Source organism: Rhinolophus ferrumequinum, chromosome 14 (assembly GCF_004115265.2).
Source record: "Rhinolophus ferrumequinum isolate MPI-CBG mRhiFer1 chromosome 14, mRhiFer1_v1.p, whole genome shotgun sequence".
NCBI lineage: Eukaryota > Metazoa > Chordata > Mammalia > Chiroptera > Rhinolophidae > Rhinolophus > Rhinolophus ferrumequinum.
Genome location: NC_046297.1, coordinates 12,982,900 through 13,004,116, shown reverse-complemented (window position 1 = coordinate 13,004,116; position 21,217 = coordinate 12,982,900). Strand labels below are relative to the sequence as shown.

At 40.9% G+C, this 21,217-nt stretch overlaps 1 protein-coding gene across 2 annotated transcripts in view; it reads right to left on the bottom strand.

Moving 5' to 3' along the window:
- CPA6 (carboxypeptidase A6) overlaps nt 1-20,653 on the bottom strand; it is a 238,435-nt gene extending 217,782 nt beyond the window's left edge. For both annotated transcript variants that reach the window (XM_033126466.1, XM_033126465.1), the window contains exon 1: nt 20,254-20,653. In XM_033126466.1, coding sequence (XP_032982357.1) covers nt 20,254-20,369 — 116 coding nt within the window. In that variant the 5' untranslated portion in view covers nt 20,370-20,653. The remainder of the gene's footprint in view (nt 1-20,253) is intronic.
- Between the last annotated feature and the right edge of the window lie 564 nt (nt 20,654-21,217).

Genomic DNA, 21,217 nt, shown 5'->3' with positions numbered 1-21,217 from the left:
ATGGCTTCTATTAAAAATGAAAAACAATGAACTTTTGCAGACATGTTTGAATTTTACGCATCTGCTAGCTGTGCAGGAGGGCTTAGCACTAAAAGGTATCTTTTTATGTAGGGTTTTTACAAATGCTGGCTGCCATTACTGCCTCTACTACGTTTGGCACATAGTTTGACCTTCTGATTGGAGAAACTTCATCAGTAGTTCACGAACACTAGTCTATAGATGAGACGCATCAGAATCACTAGGTAATTATTTATAAAATAGATTCCTGGGCCCAATTTCTAGATACTCTGAGTTAGTATATTTGGGGTATGTCCGTGGAGTGGAGGGTGTGGGGTTCTATTTCCATTTGTTAAATCTGTAGGTAATTCTGAGAATTAATCAGCTTTGAGGTCAGCTCAGCTCTTTCTAGATGTATCCTTCATGACCAGGAGACTCAGTGAAGTAATCTGTGACCCAGGATGAGCTTTTATTTTCCATATGCTAAGTGTGGGCATCACAGTGCTAAGTCTTCCCATGAGAAAACCTTGGTCCTTCTCTAGTGAGCTGAAACAGACACTAATTTATGGAGTTGTAAATCTTGGTCTTTAACTAGCGCAAATGTAAAAATTGCAGGGGAAATATTATCACCTTGCCCTATGATGCCCTTATTTCAGGGGCATTTACAGCATTTGATATTTTCTTATTTCCCCAAAAAGAGATACCAGGAACATAATGACATACCCAAGACATGTCAATCAAAACAGAACTCAGGTTTCCTCTTTCCTCATCTACTTCTTAGGAAATACATAATTATGTGATAAAATTAAATCTCTCATGTTGCTATATCAGGTCATTTTAATGTTTAAGGGAGAAGGTAATCTACCCTCACAAAAACACCACTGCCACCAGTCCCTCCCCACCTCCTAAAAAGATAAAAAGGAAAAGAATTAATGCGAACAACATCCCAAAGAAACATCCCCACAATGTAAAAACTAGCATATTTCAAAAATAAGATCATACGCATTCTCAAACTTTCTATATTCATTTCACAATATCTTATGCACACTCCTCTAGGTGAGTATGTGCCCATAACTCAGTCTTTGGAATAGCTTCATAATATCCCATAGTATAGCCAGATAGCATATCATGATTTTTCCAATCATTCCCTTATTGATGGAATTTCAGGTTTAGTTTAGTATTTTTTGTTTGTTTGTTTTTTTAATCACTATGTACAGTGTCGCAATAAACGTTGTAACCCACATGCTGCTAGTTCTTTTATTCCACGCAGGTATTTTCTAATGAATGGGCTTGCTTTGCAGAAGGATGCAAGGATCTTAAATCTTACTCATTTCTGCTGAGTTGTTTTCCCAGGAATGTGTAGCAGTCTCATGTTCCCACCAGCACTGTATGTGAGTTCCAGTTCCTTCCACACCCTCACCAGCACTGAGCACTTTCAAGCTTTTACAGTTTTGCTAATCTGATTGATGTAAAATGGCATTGTATTGCTTTATTTTGCATTTATTTTACATTAAGAAGGGAAATGTACCTTCTCATGTCTATTCAATGTCCTCTTCCGTGAATAGCCTTCTAAAATTAAGTTGTATTTTTCCTCACACCGTACACACACACACACAGACACACACACACACACACACACACACACACACACAATAATTCCATATAGATTAAAGGCCTAAAAAAAAGTCTGCAATACCAGAAGAAAAAAAACCCAGAACATTTGTATAATATTTTGAGTGAAAGAAACAAGGTATATATATCTAAATGCTACCAAAGAGAAAAAATTAAGAATTTGAATTTATAACCATTAAACTTGCTTATTTTGTGTTTTGCCTTACAGAAAAACTGAAAAAAAAAACCAAACACAAAACAAAACAAAAAAACTGAGAACCGGTGTTTTTTTTTTTAAAAAAAGCATGCATTATATATATGATATAAAGGATTAATAGCGCTATTGATGGTTCTCTCAAAAATGATACAACAAAACAAGAAGCAAATGAAAAATGAGCAAAGGATGCATGTTCACTCCCAGAAATGTCCCCTGAAGATTTCTGTAGACAAAGTGCATGATTACTTCAGAGTATTGAATAGAAGATGTCTCTCCTCCTATGTGACCTTCTCACGTTGTCATCCATCTCTGCCTGTACAGCCTCTTGGCATTTGGGTCTGAATTCCTCATGTGGCGTGTCGCCTTTGGTAAACCTCACACACCTACTAATCACATCTGAGTTTTCCTTTTAACATTTCCCTCCAACCTCCCCTTCCAACTCTGCAGCCAACTCACAGCAGCCCAACTGCCTCTTGAAGCTAATATTCCGAAAGCTCTGTACACAAAGTAAACGGCCCCACCGAGCACCATTGTACAGTTTTAGATGTGCCTACGATGGAAGGACCACGTCTACTTGCAGAGTTTAGAAACCGAGCAATAATGTTGCAACAACTATGTAGACTGACAGTTGGGTACTAGATTAATTGGGGGATCACAGCATACATTATATAAATGTCTAACCACTCTGCAGTACACCTGCAACTAATATAAAATATGAAATGTCAACTGTAACTGAAAAAAATAAATAATTTAAAAAAAGAAACTGAGTTTAGGAAAGGCGCCTGCACTGTTTTTATACACATCAGAATTTAAAACACCACTTACATGTTGCAGGTTCAGAAGAGAAGCAGCTGAGATAATCTATGTGATACATACAAATGATAGCAAGCTACTGCCCAGGTTTTCATTTACAACCACACCATTAAAAATCATCAGTGAGCAGTGGGAACTTCACGTACCCATTGCTCCTTTCTCCCGAGGTGGAGACCACACATTTCTCACCAGCTCTCATGCTCGGGCTGTAATAACCATCGCCCGTCAACTCATCATTCAAAGCCCCACCTTAAACAACGTCTTCAGAAAACATCCTCAGAAAGCCATCCTCTGTCTTAAACTCGTCTCCCAATTTTTAGCTGTCAGTTCCTTCCGAACTGGTCGCACACTGTCCTTCTTCTTTACAACTTTAATCACAGTTGTAATTAACATCTGCCACCCTGGCTTGAGTGTAATCTCAGTGAAAGATGCACATCTATTTGGGGCAGGATGCTTAGTACAGTACCAGGTCCATAGCTGATGATCAATCAACATTTGTTGAATGAATAAATGAAAATCACAGTATCTTGTTTATTTATATCACAGCTGTTGTAAGAATCTGTAATTATTATTGTTTGTTCACTTGCACATTATCTATCTTCCTCATGAAAACATGTGCTTCACAAGAATAGAGGCTTTGCCTGCCTTATTCTGAGCCCGTTATATTCGTAACATCTGAAACAATGTGGGACATATAGGTGCTCGATAAAAATTTGCTTATAAATATAGGTCCCAGTATATGTTATTGTTGGCTGGCTGAATGGGACCTTGAGATCATCATTAGCTCCACTTCCAATGCTCCATGATTGAATATTGTGAGCACTTTCAATCTCTATATGTTGATTTTAAAGTCATTTTCATTTATATGTACCATTTAATATACCAACATATTATCTATATTACAAAACATACAAAAATTAAAATAAAAATAAGGATGAGATAAAACAAATGTTAGATATATAATGTTTTGGGGGGCATCCTATTTTGGAGACCTATTTTTCTGGATGACAATTAGTTACCCAGAATTAAACTGCAGTCAGACACACAGTTAGCTGTAAAGCTAATCTTTTTCAATATTCTTTAATCAAAAGCCTCTGTTTTAAGACAAAATTCTCTTTAATCAAGTTTCTAGAGTGCACAAGAGGGAGGCAAAGAAACACGATTTGCAAGTGATTCAAAAGTAATTTTTATTCCCACGTTCTTTTTCTTTTAGGTTTAAAGTGGAAGTTACTGGTTAGGGAAAGACTCACGCATCCATAGATCACAGGTGATAGCTACTCAAAAAGTGAGAAGTTCAAAGTACTAAAAGTCATATAAAAATTAAGGATGAGGGATTTTATCCGGCAGTAGAGTTGTAGAATTTTTATGCAGACAAACTTTCCTCTCACCCCATCTCCACAGAGGCAAGATGAAAGAGCAGTTAATCTTCTCTGGCAAGTTAAAAGACATTCAACCTGAAGTAGGTTCTGATTATCAGTATTATGGCAGCTTTAAAAAGAAATTGATGGTGTGGGAACCTGCTAGCAAATATTTTTTCTGAATTTCTTTTCAAAATAGAATGGGCTAGCTCCGGCTGGGAAAAATATATGTCATAGGGGAATAAATGTAAAAGCATAATGGATTTTCCCTCCAGTCACTTCAAATGCTTTTTCCTGACCCATTGTAATAACTTGTAAATGAAAATCTAAATACAGATTTAATCGTACTGTGGTGCTGAGACTACTGAAGGGCTTCCATCTGAAAACCCATCTACTTAAATGCACATATCAGCATGACGCTGGTTGTTTCTGCTACAATTCTAAACTGAAAAGCCTTAAGCCCTGCTCCCCTCTTTTACAGTCTCCCCAGGATCTATGTGACTTGCAGCCAGGCAGCTGCTTTGGCCATTTAATGCTTCGTTGGAATACCCAACAATCTCATTTTCACTCAGAAATAAAAAAATGAACATGCTTGTTTTACTTTGTAGTCATTAGTTTGGCCCTGAGTGTTATATTATTAAATTTACTGACTTCTGATTCTTATTTGTAATGCTTCTAGAACAGTTTTGGCATAAGGCACCACAGAAGCTGAAATCCTTGTTTTTGGGTTGATTTTTTGGCGAGGTTGGGTGGGGGGTAGGGACTTACACATGTTTCAAGTTATTTTTTCTCCGAATATAAAAGTTGTTCATGCTTCATGTAGAATTAGTAAATACAGAAAAACAGTGTAAGGAGGAAGGAAAAATATCACCTCTCATGCTATCACTTGGTCATAATAATCACTTAATATTTTGGAGCGTTTTTTCCCAGATATGGTGAACTATATCATATGTAAGAAATCATAGTTAAACTTGAGCTGTTAATACAGTTCTGTATCCTGTTTTCTCCCCATTTTGTATTGTATCTGTAGCATTAAAAATTATGTTTAGACATTTACAACGGGCACAAAGATTCCATAATATGTGCCATAATTAACCTTTCTCTTATTGTTGAACATATAGGTAGCTTCCCAGGTTTTGATAAAATAAATAACAAATTGGTGGCAAACATCTTTCTGTACACTCTCAATTTTAGCCCCTATTTTAGATAATTCTCTTAGGAAAGCTTCTCAGAAATGAAACTACAGCGACTACGAATAGCTGACATTAATTGAGTTTGTGTTAGGTTCTGTCTTACTTTACATATGTGAACTAATTCAATATGAGTTCAGTTTTACAGGTGAGGAAACTGAGGCATAGAAAGATGAAATAGTTCTCTCCAAGGTCACGCAGTTAGTGGGAAAGCTGGGGCATGGACCCAGGCAGTCTCAGGATGGAGCTAGTGCCCCTAATCTTTATGCTCTACAGACTCTAATCACATATGTAAACATGACCCTGGCAGGTCATAAACTTGGACTTGGAAAGAAGAGACCACCCAAGTGACTCCCTACACATTACAGAAAGCAAAGTCCAGGAAGATTCCTTGCTTGACTTATTAAAGTCACAGAGATTACTAGTAGCAGATCTAGAACTTACATAGCATCGCATGTAAGCACTTGGGAGCCCCTTAGAAATGCAGAGTCTCAGGCCCTACCCCAGCCCTCTGGAAGCCGAATCTACATTGTTAATAAGATGCCCTGGTGATTCATTTGCCCACTAAAGTTTGAGAAGCTCTAACAAGACACTCTGTGAACTTGATGGATCTTTGCTACTTTCATGGAAAATCTGCATATAAACTGCTAGTATTTCCACAGCACGGAAAAAATGTCTTCAATTTTCAGAGTTAGTTAAAGCTTATGTTAGGCTGAGCCATATGAAATTGTTATTTTAGATAAAAAACAGTCAAATGTTGGCAACTTATTGTGGTTCAACTTCAGTAGGGACAGGGGTCACAGTAATAAAACGTAAAGGTATCTGTAGCCTGTGTAGAGATTGGACTTGAAGAATAAGACGGGGTTCCTTACCCCCAAAAGTATACAGGTTAGTCAGGAAGAATAAACAGTTAAACAGACAATTCAATACGAAGTGATACGTGCTACCTAAGAGCATTCTGAGAGCTCAGGAGAAAGTTAAGTAATGTTCTGGAGGATAAATGCTATGAAAGAAAACAATTATTTGCTTCTATTAATGTCAAGAAAGATGGGCTTGCATGTCTTAGTCAAATTGTTAAATGAGGAGCCCCATACGCTGCTTAGAGTCCAATAAAACAAATAGATAAAGACTATAAAGTGTTCCACAAAGTATGGGAGATATGAATTACTGCTTGACCTGAGAAAGCAAGATCACCATATGTCCTTAATGGTGATAGCAGGGAAAGCAAATTACAGGTCTTACCACTTACCGTGTACTATTCTCGTGGGCCCCCACTTGGCCATTTCTGTTTTTTTGAAGTTAATGGATATTTTTAGGTTGGGTGAAATGAAGAACTGGCTTCCCCTTGTACTATGAATGAACAGAAGAATCTTAGGCTAACTCATAGTACTTAAAGGTGAAATATGTTTACTAGAGCTGCGCTTAATGATTTGTAAATAAATTATACAACATGTATAAGAGTACAAAACCTTTGCAAAACATTTACCATCAGAGCTTTCCATTTTCAGTATATCAGTCTTTTAAGTACTTGCCATTTGCTATTACAGAAATTAGACTGGGTTATCATGTTGATTTTGCATTTTTCCACTGGTTGGTTTAGAACGCTTAATTCTGGGGGAGTTGGTTGAATTGGCGATAATTTCATTTTAGCACTTCATCTGACTTTTTTCTTATTAAGATTTCTTTCTGAGAAAGGAATAACCTACCAATAGCTGGGCCCATGGTGAGCTATTCATCTGTTAGTTAAATGTTCTCTATAGAAGTTGCATTAAAGGAACAAACAAATGCTTTTTCACACACGAACAAAAAGGCCAAGCCGGTGACAAGTCCTTTGGCATGCCATAGGCTTTCTTGGGGAACTATATGTTAGCAAGTCTCTACCTTGGGACCATCCCCTTGCTATTTCTCAGCTGGTCCTGATCTGCCCCTACTTTTTTCTTCCACAGCTCCTTCATTCAAGGCTTTCTGAAAACGAAGCCTTTCTCACAGGGACCAACTGATTTCACACAATTTCTCCCTGGATATTTACAGATTTTACTAAAGCTTGAGTGCTGCCATGGGAAGCATGCTGCACGCCGCACACCAAAGGCTGTAAAGTCTGAGGACACTTTGAACCACACAGCACTCTATTTGATCAATTCCATCTGTTCAAGTTTTTATTATTAGCGTATTTTAAGGGAAACTGCCTATACATTCCGGGGCCATTCTGTTTCTCTGGCCCCTGGAATTTATATGGTGATCTGAATTGGTGAACTGAGTTATAGGAATTGCAAACCAACTTATAGTCTTACTGCATCAAGACATCTAAAGAGTTAGAAAAAGATGAGCTAAAAGTAAGAGCATGGACAATAAAATGCTGCGAGATAAATTACAAGGCCTTTGGTTCGTAAAAGTGTTCACAGACTACAGAAGATGTTAAGCTCAACATGAATTGATAATTGAGGAGTGATCTGTAATCTCAGATGACGTCGTACATATTTCTTAGAGGATAAAACAACAAGGCAAGGGTCACTTCTCTAAATTTGGTAAAAGGCAATGGCCAATAAACATGTTGACCAGATGGTCCCATTCTGGCTCTAGGCAGGAAGCAGTGGCTTAGCCTCAGAAATCTCCCCAATGCAGAATGCCGTTCAAAGCAATTTTAGGAGCTTGTGTAAGTAAAACATCTGAGACCAAATTTGGGCCATCAAGTGAGTGATTCCCCAAACACACTGAACAGGGAGAAAATGACGTGAGGGTGGGGAATATCACACTTAGGCACATCCTTGTGACAGCTCTAGGCGTCCCCACAACTCTCCTGCTGCCATAAGGGACAAATGGTTTCTATTTCCCACTAGGCGTGGACGAAACCTACTGGCAAATCTGCGTGCAAATGTTGGCAGTTTGATTCCTAATTTATTAGTTTCCTTCCTTGCCTGCCTTTCTTTCCCCCCTCTCCCCTTCCCTCCTTTTCATCCATCCATCCATCCCTCCATCCATCCAAACTTTTACTGAATATGTCAAATTCTGGGGACGGTGAGAATACAGGTGAGACTAAGATATAACACCTTTCTCCACCTTGCTTATAACCAACAAGGGAAGACAGGCTATGCACAGACAACCAGAGTACGCAGCGATATGCGGTGACTGTTATAAGTGACAGATAGAGCGCTAGGGCATCTCAGAGGACGGAGCTGTCACAGCTGATTGGTGGCGTCAGGAACCTCTTGCTGGAGGAGTCGCGTTTGAACTGATTCATGAAAGACAGGCAGGCAGGCATGGAGGAGGGAGGGCGCCCTCAGAAATGTGCCGCGTAATCAAAGGCACAGAGCAAGAGAGGCGGAGGTGATTTTGAGACGTCTCACAGTGTAACGAGCAAATATTGGCTTGGTGCAAATGTCATTGCGGTTTACAACGTTGAAAATAGCGGCAAACACCGCAATGACTTTTACACCAACCTAATACATAGAGGGATACCTCCAGGGGTGCAGCAGGAACAAAGGGTGAGTAACTGCTTCCCTCAACCACGCAACTCCAGCCTCCAAGTCACCTTGGTGCAATGTCTTTGCAAATACATTGCAAACTAGATGGAAACTTCAGCTTCCATCACCTAGAGGGCCCCTTAAAGCCCAGATTGCTGGACCCACCCCCCAGAGTTCCGGATGGAGAGGGAGGGTGTGGCGAATTTGCACTTCTAACAAGCTGCCAAGTGACACTGACCCTGAAGGTCTGAGAATCCAGGGACATGCCAACCAGGCTCCCATGCCATCTGCTGTTCCCTGTGCCTGGAAATTTCTACCCTCAGATTTTCACATGGCTCCTGGTCTCACATTAGTATTCCTCTTCCTTCTTCTCCGGACACTCTTTATCCCCTTTCTATGCTTTATCCAGCTTCATAACCCTTACCAGAATTTAACACTATGGTTTATTAATTTTCTGTCATCCCAGTAGAATATAAATCCCACGAAAGACTATTTTTAGTCACCGGTGCTTAAAACAGTGCTATATTCCCAGCACTTAAATCTCTGTCCGCCCCTAGGCTTTAAAACAGTTTTGGGCATGTGGTAGGCACTCAACAAACAGTATTGACTGAAGGAATGAGATACTGTCTCGGAAAGAAGAGGCAGGAAAAGGGACCTGTGTAGTTTGAGGCAGAGAAGATGGAACCCAGATAACTCAGGTCAGATGCCACATGGCCTCTATCTTATCAGGAAAGGAAAGGTACATTTCTTTGCTCTTATTTATTAGTAAAAGGTTTGGGGTTGGGAGGAAGGGAGGATTAGGCAGACTGGGGGCTTGAAGTAATTGGAGAGTTTTTAGAACGGTTGTGGAGAGTGAACTACCTCAGCAAACTAGGCTTCTAGGGGAAAAAGAGAAAAGAAACCTTCATTTTAGGCAGAGGAAACGAGGCAGACAGTATTTCTCTAGGCGATACCAAAGTGGTTTTCCTATCAGATATTAAGGTAATTTTCTATTTGTCCCTTGCAATCATTGCCCTTTGCTGTCACACAAAGATCTGAAAACAGGGAGAGATGGACTCCCCCATACGTGTCCTCCTTTTTTGCCCCACAAGTCAAGGGCCGAGAACTCTTCTCAGCAGCAAATTTCTAACTATTCTGACTCTCTTGCTACACAGGTTTGTCCCAAATGCTTCTAACCTTCCCCACGTGTCCCAATTTTGAGGCCAAATACATTGCAATCACATCATAATACACACATTATATACATTCCATGGAAACATGATTGATAAGCTATAATAGGATCCCAATCATATCTTGTTACAAGTCTTGTGTTCTCATTACACTCACAAAAATTACAAAAAGGAACTTAGTACACATTTAGGTGATTCAGGAATCAGCACAATAAGAGGACAATCTGAAAGGTAGATGGGGGACATGAAAATATGGCAGATGAGGTCCCATGTGCAAATGGTTACAGATTCTGTAAGTGCAGAGACCAGGATGCTTAGCTGGTGATAAAATGTGTGATTACATAGAAGTTTCATATTTTAGCAGTTGGTAATCTAAGACTGAGATGCTATAAACATACATGATGTATGTGTTAAGAAAACAAAGGTAGAGAAACAACAGCAGGAGGAGGGTGTGTTGACTTAATATACTTGTATTTTCAAATTATTTTTCCAGTTTAGATTGTTGGATTAAAACATAAGCCCTCAAGAGGTAGAGACTCTGTCTCTCTCTCTACTTTGAAGATTTCTGACCCTACTTGGGAATAAAGAATGATGGCAGGTAGTCATCATTAGTTCTCCTGGTACTTGCTCACTAGGTGTCCTGGGATGAGGGTGGGAGGCCTGGAAAGATGGAGAAGATGGTACTTCCAGTTCTTAGGTAACTGACAGGAGGAAGGAGAGGTGAGGCCCATTCACTTGGCGAAGAAGACACTTAGACATTTTCATAGATCTTTTACGTAATTCTCCAGTAAGATAGAAGCTAATGGAAAAGGTAATCAATTTTGTAACAGGATGTGTCTACAAGAGAGCTTTTCCAACTAATATTAGACATCCTAATTTACTGAATATAACACCTTAGATTATATTCCAATTTATACAGTGTTTTATCATTTCAGGCAATGCTAGAGAAATAGAAATCAGTGGCAGCCTTTTCCTTATCCTCTCTTTCTTCCATTGCTGTTTTCATTTCTGCCCTGTTTCCTTTCATTTTGAGCTCCGGAAATTTCTCTAACACAAATCTTCAGAGTTAAATGTGTATTCTTTCTGCTTTCAATACCAGCTTGGTTTCTCTCTCAGTCAGAGTCCCAGCAGAAACAGAGCTCTGCTCAGATGATTCAACCGAAGAGACTTTAATAAAGGAGTTATTTATAGAGATGTGAGCCGGTTAAGGGAACAGGCAAGAGATGCAGAAGCTCTCAGTGATGAGGGATTCCTGGGTCTGAAGGGACAAAAGGAGGAAAGAAAAAATGATCTTCTAGAGAGCAGGGAGAGCTGGGCCTTGGCCGCTTGTCCAGCAGGAGCCATCACTACAGAGGCTAGCAGCTACCATCAGAGCTGTGTCACCGAAAACAGGGAAGGAAGGATGAGGAAGAAATAACCTTCCCTTTGTCTCCTCCTGCCCTCCATTAAAGTACTAGGGAAAGGAGCCAGACACAGGCCACAGAGGCCTATCTTGTAGACACAGAGAAGAGAAAAAGAGAATAGATGGGGGAATTTCTGGCATTAATCTTGCTTGACTTGGTTTTTCGGCTTCCTAAGGGCTTGTTTAAAGGTATGTCCTCACCCTTTTTTTGGAATTGTTGTAATAGAGCTAATGATGGGGTCCATGGTGGCATGTTCCAGATAACAGGAGGAAACATGGAATGATCCTCAAAAAAACCAAAACATGGAGCTGGGTTCATGGTTCCATTACAGACTCATCTCTACTATCAGCTGGCCCCTCAGTAATGCTTGGTGATCCCTCTGAAGGTCCAAGTTTTATAATGTCCCCCGCAGGGACATTATAAAACTAAGTCATCGCTCCTTTTATTGGAGAGATGGGACCCTCTTCGTGGGACCAGGATCTCTCCTCCTACTTGAGAGAGAAAAGATAGGCCAGCTAGCTTTCTGTCTCTTGAGACCTAACTTCAACTTCATTATACCCCTCTCTCTTATTTACAGGCTCTCTCTCTCTTCTTATTCTTACCGCCTCACATAATACAGAAAAGACATGGCCACATTTTAAGAAGAGCTAAATAATAAAAATGCTTCTTCAACTCAAGTTATCGACTCTCCACCTCCATCACCACCCTACCTTCATGGGTGAACTTCTTGAATTTATGGTTTTTACTCCCTGCTAATTTCCTCACATCATAGTCATTCCTCAGCTTACTGTGCTCTGGTTTTTAGTCACTACTCCACCAAAAGCACCTTTGCTAATAACACAATTGATTTCTTAATGGCCAGACCAATGGATACGACTTTGCAGTTCTTGATGTGACGGATTTCTCCCTTCTTGTATCTCTTATATTCCAGGATTTCTGACATGTCTTGGGTTTCTTACTCTTTCTAGGCCTTTATACTAGTTTCTTCTCTGGCTTTTCTCCTCTGTTCTGTTCAGTTTGGGGCTCTCTATTCTTTTCATGTAATGAGTGCTTCCTGGGTGCTCCATCCTACACTCAAGATTTCAAGAGGTTCCATTTACACATCACTTACTGGAATCTGTTTCACAGTCTAGATCTCTCTCGAGCTCCAGACCCATCTATCCAAGTGGGCATCTTACAGGCACCTCACACTACACATATTCAAACAGCACTTAACTTCTCTGCAAAGAGTTCAGTCAAGTTACAAAAATCCTAAGAATTACTTTACACTATTTCTTCTTTCCTCTTCTTTTTGGTTACTTGTGAAAATTCTGCCTCCTAAATGTTCCTTTAATTGCTTGTCTCCATTTCCTTCGACTGTCACTGCCGTAAGCCGCGCTGTAACACATATTCCCATGGTCACCATGATATCCCACTCTTCTTGCCTCCAATCTTCAAGCCTCATATCATCCCTTCTCAATGATGGCAGATGGAACGCTCTTTAAAAAATCAAATTATCTATATATACTATTTAACATTCTTCATCAGCACACTGTAACCTTTGGAAGAAGTCAGAACCCCATGTTATGGGACATAGGCTTAAAGGCTTCCATACCTTTCATTACTCCCATCAAGAGAAATACCCCTTATTTTAGTCATATTTAATGGCTCCAATTTACTAGATTTGACCAAACCCTCTCGCCTATAGTTCTTTGCACATACAATATATTTCATGTTTGGAAAGATTTAACCTAATTTCTACTTGTTTTTTTACTATGTTTCCCCGAAAATAAGACCTAGCCGGACAATCAGCTCTAGAGTGTCTCCTGGAGCAAAAATTAATATAAGACCTGGTCTTATATTACATTAAAAGACTGGGTCTCATATGACCCAGTCTTATATTATATTATATTATATTATATTAACCAGGTCTTATAGTAAAATAAGACTGGATCTTATATTAATTTTTGCTCCAAAAGACGCATTAGAGCTGATTGTCCAGCTAAGTCTTATTTTTGGGGAAACACAGTATGACTGAGATCAGAGCCATGTCCTTTGACTATGAATCATTTAAAAGAAAAATGTAAAATACCTTGGCAATTTAATAATCCACTCAAATTCCTGTTTGTCTTTTAAGACTCAGCTGGCATCCAAGAAGGCTTCCTTGATTTTTCTCTCCACCCTTCAGTCTGGATTAAGTTACCCTCCCCTGCGCTCACCCGGCACCAAGGATTTTCCCTGAGGGCACAGTGATCCCAGAGTTGGAACTGTTTGTTTACTTGTCCGAGTTACTCATTATGATTGTGCACATGGATGGTTCTTCTATCTCTGTAGTCCCAGACTAGCAGAGGACCAGATACCCTATGAATATTTATAGAAATGAAATTAAATCCTCCCTCATTAAACACTTCTCAGCCTTGCCAAGTCACTCTGCTTCATCCCCAACAACTCTAGGGAATAGGAAAGGATAAGATGATTTCTGGATTCACCAAAGATACTTTTATTAACTGGAAAGCATGCTGTGAACTCAGCTGACCTGGGTTTTTGGTCTTAACTCCACCACTAGCTCTGCAAATCCCTTTACCTTTTAGGAGCTCTGTTTCCTTATGTATTAAATAAAACGGCTGGGCTATGATTTTTTTTTTCTCTCCTCCAGTTCTGACACTCTGACTTAAAAAGACCATTTACAGAATAAAAGTACACGCTTTAAATTAGTTTGAAGTGCAAAATTCTAAAAGCCTACTTGGGTGGATAGCTTCTTCAAGAGAACCAACTGGAGGGCAGAAGGGGTTGGTCATCATTAAATATCAGAGTGACCACTGAGAGAGAAAGAGATATTACTAGTGATTTCTCAGTATGTTCTCCCAGGTCTGGCCCCCGAGTTCAAGACCATTATTTCACAGCCTCCCTTGCAGCTACAGGTCATCTAACTGATTCCGGCCAGTAGGAAGTGATGTTTGAACATGTGGACTGTGCTCTTAAAGGGAAGGGGAGTGACCATTATTTTCCAGTTTCCTGCTGGCTGGACTACAAGAGCTAGAAGATTCTTCTTGATGGAGTTGAGTGCTGAGCACGGCAGAGGTATGGACAAAGGAAGCCTGGTTTTCTGGCACAACTCACTGTACCTGCTCTGTATTTTTACATGAGAGAGAAATATATTTCTTGTGTAAGCCATTGAGCTTGAGGGCTCTTTGTTATAGCAAAAAAATAAAAGAAAAAGAAAACAAAACAACTCTACAGTATCCTTAATAACGTAGTAAAACTTTTTTGTTAAATTTTAGTGTCTATTTTCAAAGTACAGTGAGAAAAAGAACAAAGATGGTAATTTTATTGAAGAGAATCACTCAGAAGTTTGCTTCAATCTTTAATAACATAATTAATTGTTTAGGAAATTTAGTATACTTCCTAGAAAGAGATTCTAAAGCTTTATATTCTGCATTGCACTTTATCATAAAGAAGCTAATGCTCAGAGGCAGATTGGGAAAGCATTTATTTGGCAAAGCAAAGTCTAATCCTATAAACCAGTTATCTACAATTGTAATGAAGACTCTAAACCAAGTCCCCAAAAGGGTTTTATTTTCTGTTCAGTAATCCCATTTACAGAGACAGAAAAACATGTAATGCTTTTGTAACTCGTACAATATAAGCTGTGAAGTTATGAAACATTAACATCCTTCATTGCATTTCAAGGGGTGGAAATCATTATGTTAGTGGTATTACCCAGAAAGCATCCTGGCACCACAAAATAAAGGTTCCATTATCAGACTGGGCTCCAGGGAGACAGGGGCCCAGGAGCATTTGAAATGCTCCTCCTTTGGCTAGCTCAGTGGCAGAGGGAATGCTGATCCCCAAGGAGTACAGCTAGCTTATGAGTTCAGGTCAGAGGAGCAGGAGAGCTGCAGCACTGCACACCTCTAAGTAGCAAAGCAGGAGGCCCCAACTCATAGAACAGACCACAGCCTTCTTGCTTTAGGTCCTTGCTATGAATGAGGCCTGCCTACTTTGCTTGTTAAAGATGAGCTCGGCGGAAGCTATTTCTCTGACCTGACTCCAGAGGGCTTTCAGGGCTGAGGCAGAGTGAACCATAGGCAGGAGAAGAGGCAGAGAGTCTGATTATAGAGGCCTCGAAAGCCAGGCAGAGGATTCAGGATTATGATGGACTTGGCAATAGGTAGCCAAGTAGATCTTAGGGCCAGGAGTAACACAACACGTCTTACTTTAGGGAGATCATCAGTATGAAAAAGGACTAGAGAGAGGTAGATCAGTTAGAAGAAAATTACTTTAAATTAGGCAGAGATAAAGAAGTCCTAGACATGGCTGGTGGCTATTACAAGGGAGAGAATAGGACACTTTTTACAGGAATGGAAGGAAATGGAGATAAACGTACTCTTTGGGCACGAAGTAAAGAGGGTAGTTGAACACTTGAAATAAAGCTCATTAAAGCAGCAATCATAGTAAATGATTTTTGCCCCACAATTTACTATCCAAATCAGCACCCTTCTCAGACTGAAATGGGGCACCGCCGATTACTGTGCCAGAGCAGCAGGTGCAAACCGGGCCGGTCTTGCGCAAATGACGATTTATGGCCATCCTATCTGAGAAGAACTTTAACTATCAACACAGAAGGTAACTCTCTGATTCACATGACCAGCACGATCTCCTGTACTCCAGGTTTCTAAAAGTTTAGAGCATTAAAAGGAAGTCACCTTGGGAGGATAAAAGAATTAAAAGGTGCTGTTGAGAGATAGAGGGGACTAGGTAGGGGGGAAACACATCCGGTGTCTCTGAAGTTGTCTATTCTACCTAGTCACTGTATTTCTCACACCCCTCTTCTCTTCAATATGTCATATCCCAATATGGGGCCTCTTTGCTTACAGGATTTCAAAGGTCAAACTGATGTTTTAAAAGAAATCTTATTTCCTTTTAAGTCTAATTCCCAAATCTCTATATCCTGCTTCCATGGATGAAAAATAACTGGGGTGTGTGTGGGGTGGTGGCAGGTGAGGGACAGAGGGCGGGGCTGTGGCTACAGCACGGACACTGGCCAATCAGAATGCACCAGCTGGCTAGTGGCTGTAAGCAGGCCTGCACACACCTACAATCTTGGGGAAAAGGCTGAGTCCTCGGAGCTACACCGCTAAGAAAAGAGAAGGGGAAGAATTGCTCTGAGACATGAAAGGGTCTTCCATGAACGCAGGGCTGGGTGAGGAAGGAGGAGTCAGGGGTCCTGGCAGGCAGATCCAATCCCAGTGGGTTTACGTCCCCAGAGACAGTGCTGGTGGCAGGAAGTGAGTTCTCTCTCTCCCCCTCCCAAGATACAGCAGCACGGCTAGGTGACCAGAGTAGGTGAGGCCCTGAGGGGATTTCTACCCGTCCTTCTTGGTCCATCAAGCTCTCTTGTTAATCCCCATAGTATCTGTCATCCTAAAAAGCACTTATAGCTTCTATACTAATGCGGGGTGTGGGGCTATTTTCCTGACTAGAACGCAAGTTATCAGAGGGCACTGGCTCTGTTGGTCACTGTTCGTGGCACAGAGTAGGCATTTGAATAATACTTATTGGGTGAATGAAGACACACACCCGCAGCCACTTTCTGTGCTACTTTCTGGTGTTGTCTTTGTGACAATCTAAAGTTTCTTCATTTTCCATTTTTCTATCTCTTGTGGTCTCTGCCTGCTTTTCTAATAATGATCCACCCTCCGTGACTCATCATCACCCTAGAAAAGGTGACCAAGATTAAACTTCCAATTTTACCTGCATGACCTAGTCCTTTCCTTGATTATCCTGAAACAATGAGTTCCCCAAGCAAGATTAAACGTTCAGTTTTTCTTTGAAGCAAGTCTTTTGAATATCTGAATGGTGGCAGAGTGAGAAGTACTAGTTCGTAGAGTCAGACAGAGCTGGGTTAGAATCCCAACTGTAGCCTTATAGTAACCTTGGGTTAGTTAGCACTGACCTTGGGTTACCCTGTCTGTATCTCATTCAGCTTATCTGTAAAATGGGAATACCAAAACCTGCATAAGGTTGTTGAGAATACTAATATTTGTATACATGTTTATATTAAGTATTAGCTATTTTACGACCTCATTAAGTACTTAGTAAGTGCCACGAACCATGCATTATCCATGCTAGTGTATTGAATCCTCAAAAAAACTAATATTATCTCCATTGTCTCAGAGGCTCGGAGGTTAAGTAACTTGCTTAAGGTAATAGAGCATAGAGTATGGGAAAGCAGAAATTGAAACCCAGGCAAGTTGAACTTCAAGACATACACATTATGCTACATTGACTCGCACAAAGGAGGTACTGAATAAGTAGTTCTCAAAAAAAAAACAGAAAGTAGTCCACTCACTGACTGACATTTATTTATCAGGGAAATGTTTGACTCGCATTTGGAGGCCTTGAAACCTTCTGATAGTAGAGTATCAATAAATGTTATTTGAAGTCAAATTATTTTCCACATTTTGGCTTCATTCCTTTTCTATGTATTTTTATTTATTTTTACTATGTATTTTTAAATCTCCCTTGTAAACGTGTAATTTAATATAGCTATCAAAATAGGTATTATTAGCTTTTGTCATCAGATATTCCTTGTAGTCTAGCCACAATTTTTTTCCTGCGACACTTAAAGTTTGCCATTTACTGAACACCTATTATAAAATTGACACTATCCAATTGTTACTAGTTTATTTATAAGGAGGATGGAACTCAATAACTGCTCTTGGTGGGGGCGTGCGGGTCTGCCCTGAATGTTCTATCTTTTACCCATGTTGAGAGTCCTGCAGATGATAATCCCATATTACTAGATTAACCGAGACCTACAAAAATACATTTATAAAAATGGAAGAAATAGGGCTGCTCCACAATGATTAACAGCAAAACCAAAACAAATTACATAAGGGATAAAAATGAGGTTGTTTAGAATTAGAACTTTGGATGGGCAACAAAAATAATGTGACAAAAATAATACTAAATACTATTCCACCATGTCATCTCATTAGGTTCTTGGTCACTGAAGAGCTCGACTTACAGAAAGTAGTTCCCAAGTAAATAAAACAAAATACTCCCAAACCTACACAGTATTTGTCTTTCGTGACGAGAGAATAAGGTATATATCTAACTCAGGTAAGTTAAAAACCCCCACTTTTGATGGTGAGTGTGCCCAGAAACATTTCTGGTTTGAAGGACGCTCTAGGCTTCTACAGTGATGGACAGGTAAGATTGCCTTCTTCAGTTTCTCATTGTTGCATCTTTTCCTTCCAACTCTCAGACACGTGGTTATTTCTACATTTGGGACTACCTTATCATGTAGCAGCCCAAAAGAAAACGGCAATTATGACTTTCACTGCAGAGCAACAGAAAAGGTAGTGCAACTTCCTCCAGAAAGGTTCCAGTTGCTGCAAATTCTAGAAGAAAAGGGCGCCGTCACTGGGCTCATTTCCTCTGCTAAGTGGTGCTTCGGAAAGCGCACACACCTGCTCAGCTCCAGCAGGCCTGGTAACTTGTCCCCGAGGAACACCACACACTGAAGTCATTATGGAAAGGGCCACAGCTGAGTGGCGGGGCAAGGTTCTGTGTCACAAGGCACATCCAAGCCTGTGATGTATGTTTATCACATGGCCTGAATCAGCTGGAAGAACCAGAGTAAATTCCTCCACAACCTGAGCCTGTACCATTCATTAGTCATTAAACACGAGCTCCCTTACCCGAGGGCAGTGACAAATGACGGGATGTAAAGCCTGGACCATGTGTGTGTGTCTGGGAGCCCGAAAAGCAGCCCTCAAATGTTAACTCCTTTATGTTTCTCGTGGGAACATTAGGGTAGAAAAATTGGGGATTGCATTACTATCTATAGTCTCCATCTCAACCAAAGCCCCTGCTCCCAGCCTGCAACCCTTAAAGCCAAGGACATGTTTTTAAAATTCTCTCTGTAAGCACTGTATTCAGGGGAACTCTAAAGGCAGAGCCCAGATTCTTTCAGAGAAAAAGAGAAACACAATTCTCTTTTCCAGGGTCACACGCATAAATTCTTCTCTACCCTATTCCTAGAAAGACCAATTTTGCTTTAAATCTCTGGGCACTCCCTGGTCATAATCCAGATCTATATGAAAGCTTTCCTTAACAGGTAATTATTGAGTGATAGTAGACTACTTTAAAAAGATTTAAGACACTGGTTTTCCTCCTCGTTAGAAAGGAATGGAACTCGAGGAGCTATTTAAGGTTCTTCCAGCTCTAAAACGCAGGAATGCTATAATTTCCAGATTCAAAGAACGACCCCCTGCAAATCCCAGCAAACCACATGCTGTCTAGTCCACAGCAAGCCTTCAGGATAAGAAGCTGTGCATAGTCACACACTGCTCTATACGCAGGCCTGTGCCTCCCCATCAAAGGCAAACACAGAGCACGGGAACCTACAGAGGGGGAAAAAGGGAATTGTTCTTCCTTCCCCTTCCATGTCTGTCCCTTCAGAAAAACACACTTTACAGTTGGCTACTTTTATTCTGCTTATTTTGAACGGACTCATTTGCATCACTCGGATTTGACTATCTTTCTAATAACCACACTGTGGGCCAAAGAAGCACTGAAAAAACAAACAAACCAACCAACCAACCAGCAAACCACACTCAGTTCTTAAATTAATCACTGGTGAATTTCAACCCACTGCTCCTGCATACAACTGTAAAGGAGAAGCTTTAGTTTTCAGGTCATAAATCACGTAGTACAGCAGCATCCTTTCCATCGAGCACCAACCGAGGCAAATACTGCAAACACTGGCCCTAGCGACTACAAAGACAGAACCCCATTCAACAGTGGTCCACAGCTTATGTGGACACACTATAAAAAGTACGAAAAGCTACACTTGCTCCCAACGCATTCTCTCAATGAACTCAACCAAAGAGCTGGGAGCTCACATACACTGTACTTTAGGTGGCCAAGAAAGGGTGCTGATCCACCCAGAGACCACTGACCAGAAAAACTGAGGCGTGCTCAGTACCCAAATCAGCCCCCGCACCCCACTAAAAGCCACGCAGGGCACAAAAGTCGCTCCACTTACCCAGCATAGCGGTTGCTATAAAGGTGGCTGTGCCCTGGTTGCAGAATCTTCAAAAAGAGCAAGCAAAGTGGCAGAAAAGCAGCTGCCTGGCTCCTGGGCTTCCCGAGGAACTTCATAGCGTTACAGGGAGCGGAGCCAGAAGTTAGTTACCGCAGTCACCCGAGGCTGGATGGAGGTGGCTCCCGGCACCCCCTCGGCACTCGCACACCGTCTCTGGGAGGGGCCGGGGGAGAAAGGTTGGGAGTGAGCAAAATGTGACACTTCTCTCCAGGCACCGGGTAAAAAAAAAGTGTTTAAGCAGCGGAGGAAGGGAAGTTGCTCTTAAGACTTGGTCTTGGGACGAGAAGCCGCCGCGCACGCAGCCCAGCCCAGCAGCTGAGCCTGATGCTTTACCAGGCTCCCCTGGACGGGGCTGGGGCTCCCCTGTGCTGACTCAGGGCAGTGGTTTGCTGGGTGCTGCTTCCTGTGGGAACTCTTCTCTGTTTTTTTGGGGGGTGGGGGTGGGGTAGGGGTGGTTTGCTATCCAACTTTAGGCTTCTAACTTTTTTGGACAATCTTTCTCCTATCACCTTCCAGAGCAGAGGACCCTAAGTTAATTGCAAATGATGTATTTGAGGAACAGACGGTGTAGATGCCTGACCACTGCGCTGTACACCTGAAGCTGAAGCTGAATAATATTGTATGTCAACTATAATTTTATATATATATGGTCACAGGAGGTGGAGTACAGCATAGGGAATAGAGTCAATGGAATTGTAACAGCTATATATGATGTCAGAGGGGTAGTAGATGGGGGCGGGGGGTTATCACTTTGTGAGGGGTGAAATGTCTAACTAGTACATTGTTTTGTACACCTGAAACTAATTTTAAAAAATGACTGGTTTGAGGATGAGCTAAATACTCAGGCATAGAACATTCCGGGCTTAAGGTTTTAATCTCTCCTACAAATTTCTACACGGATTCC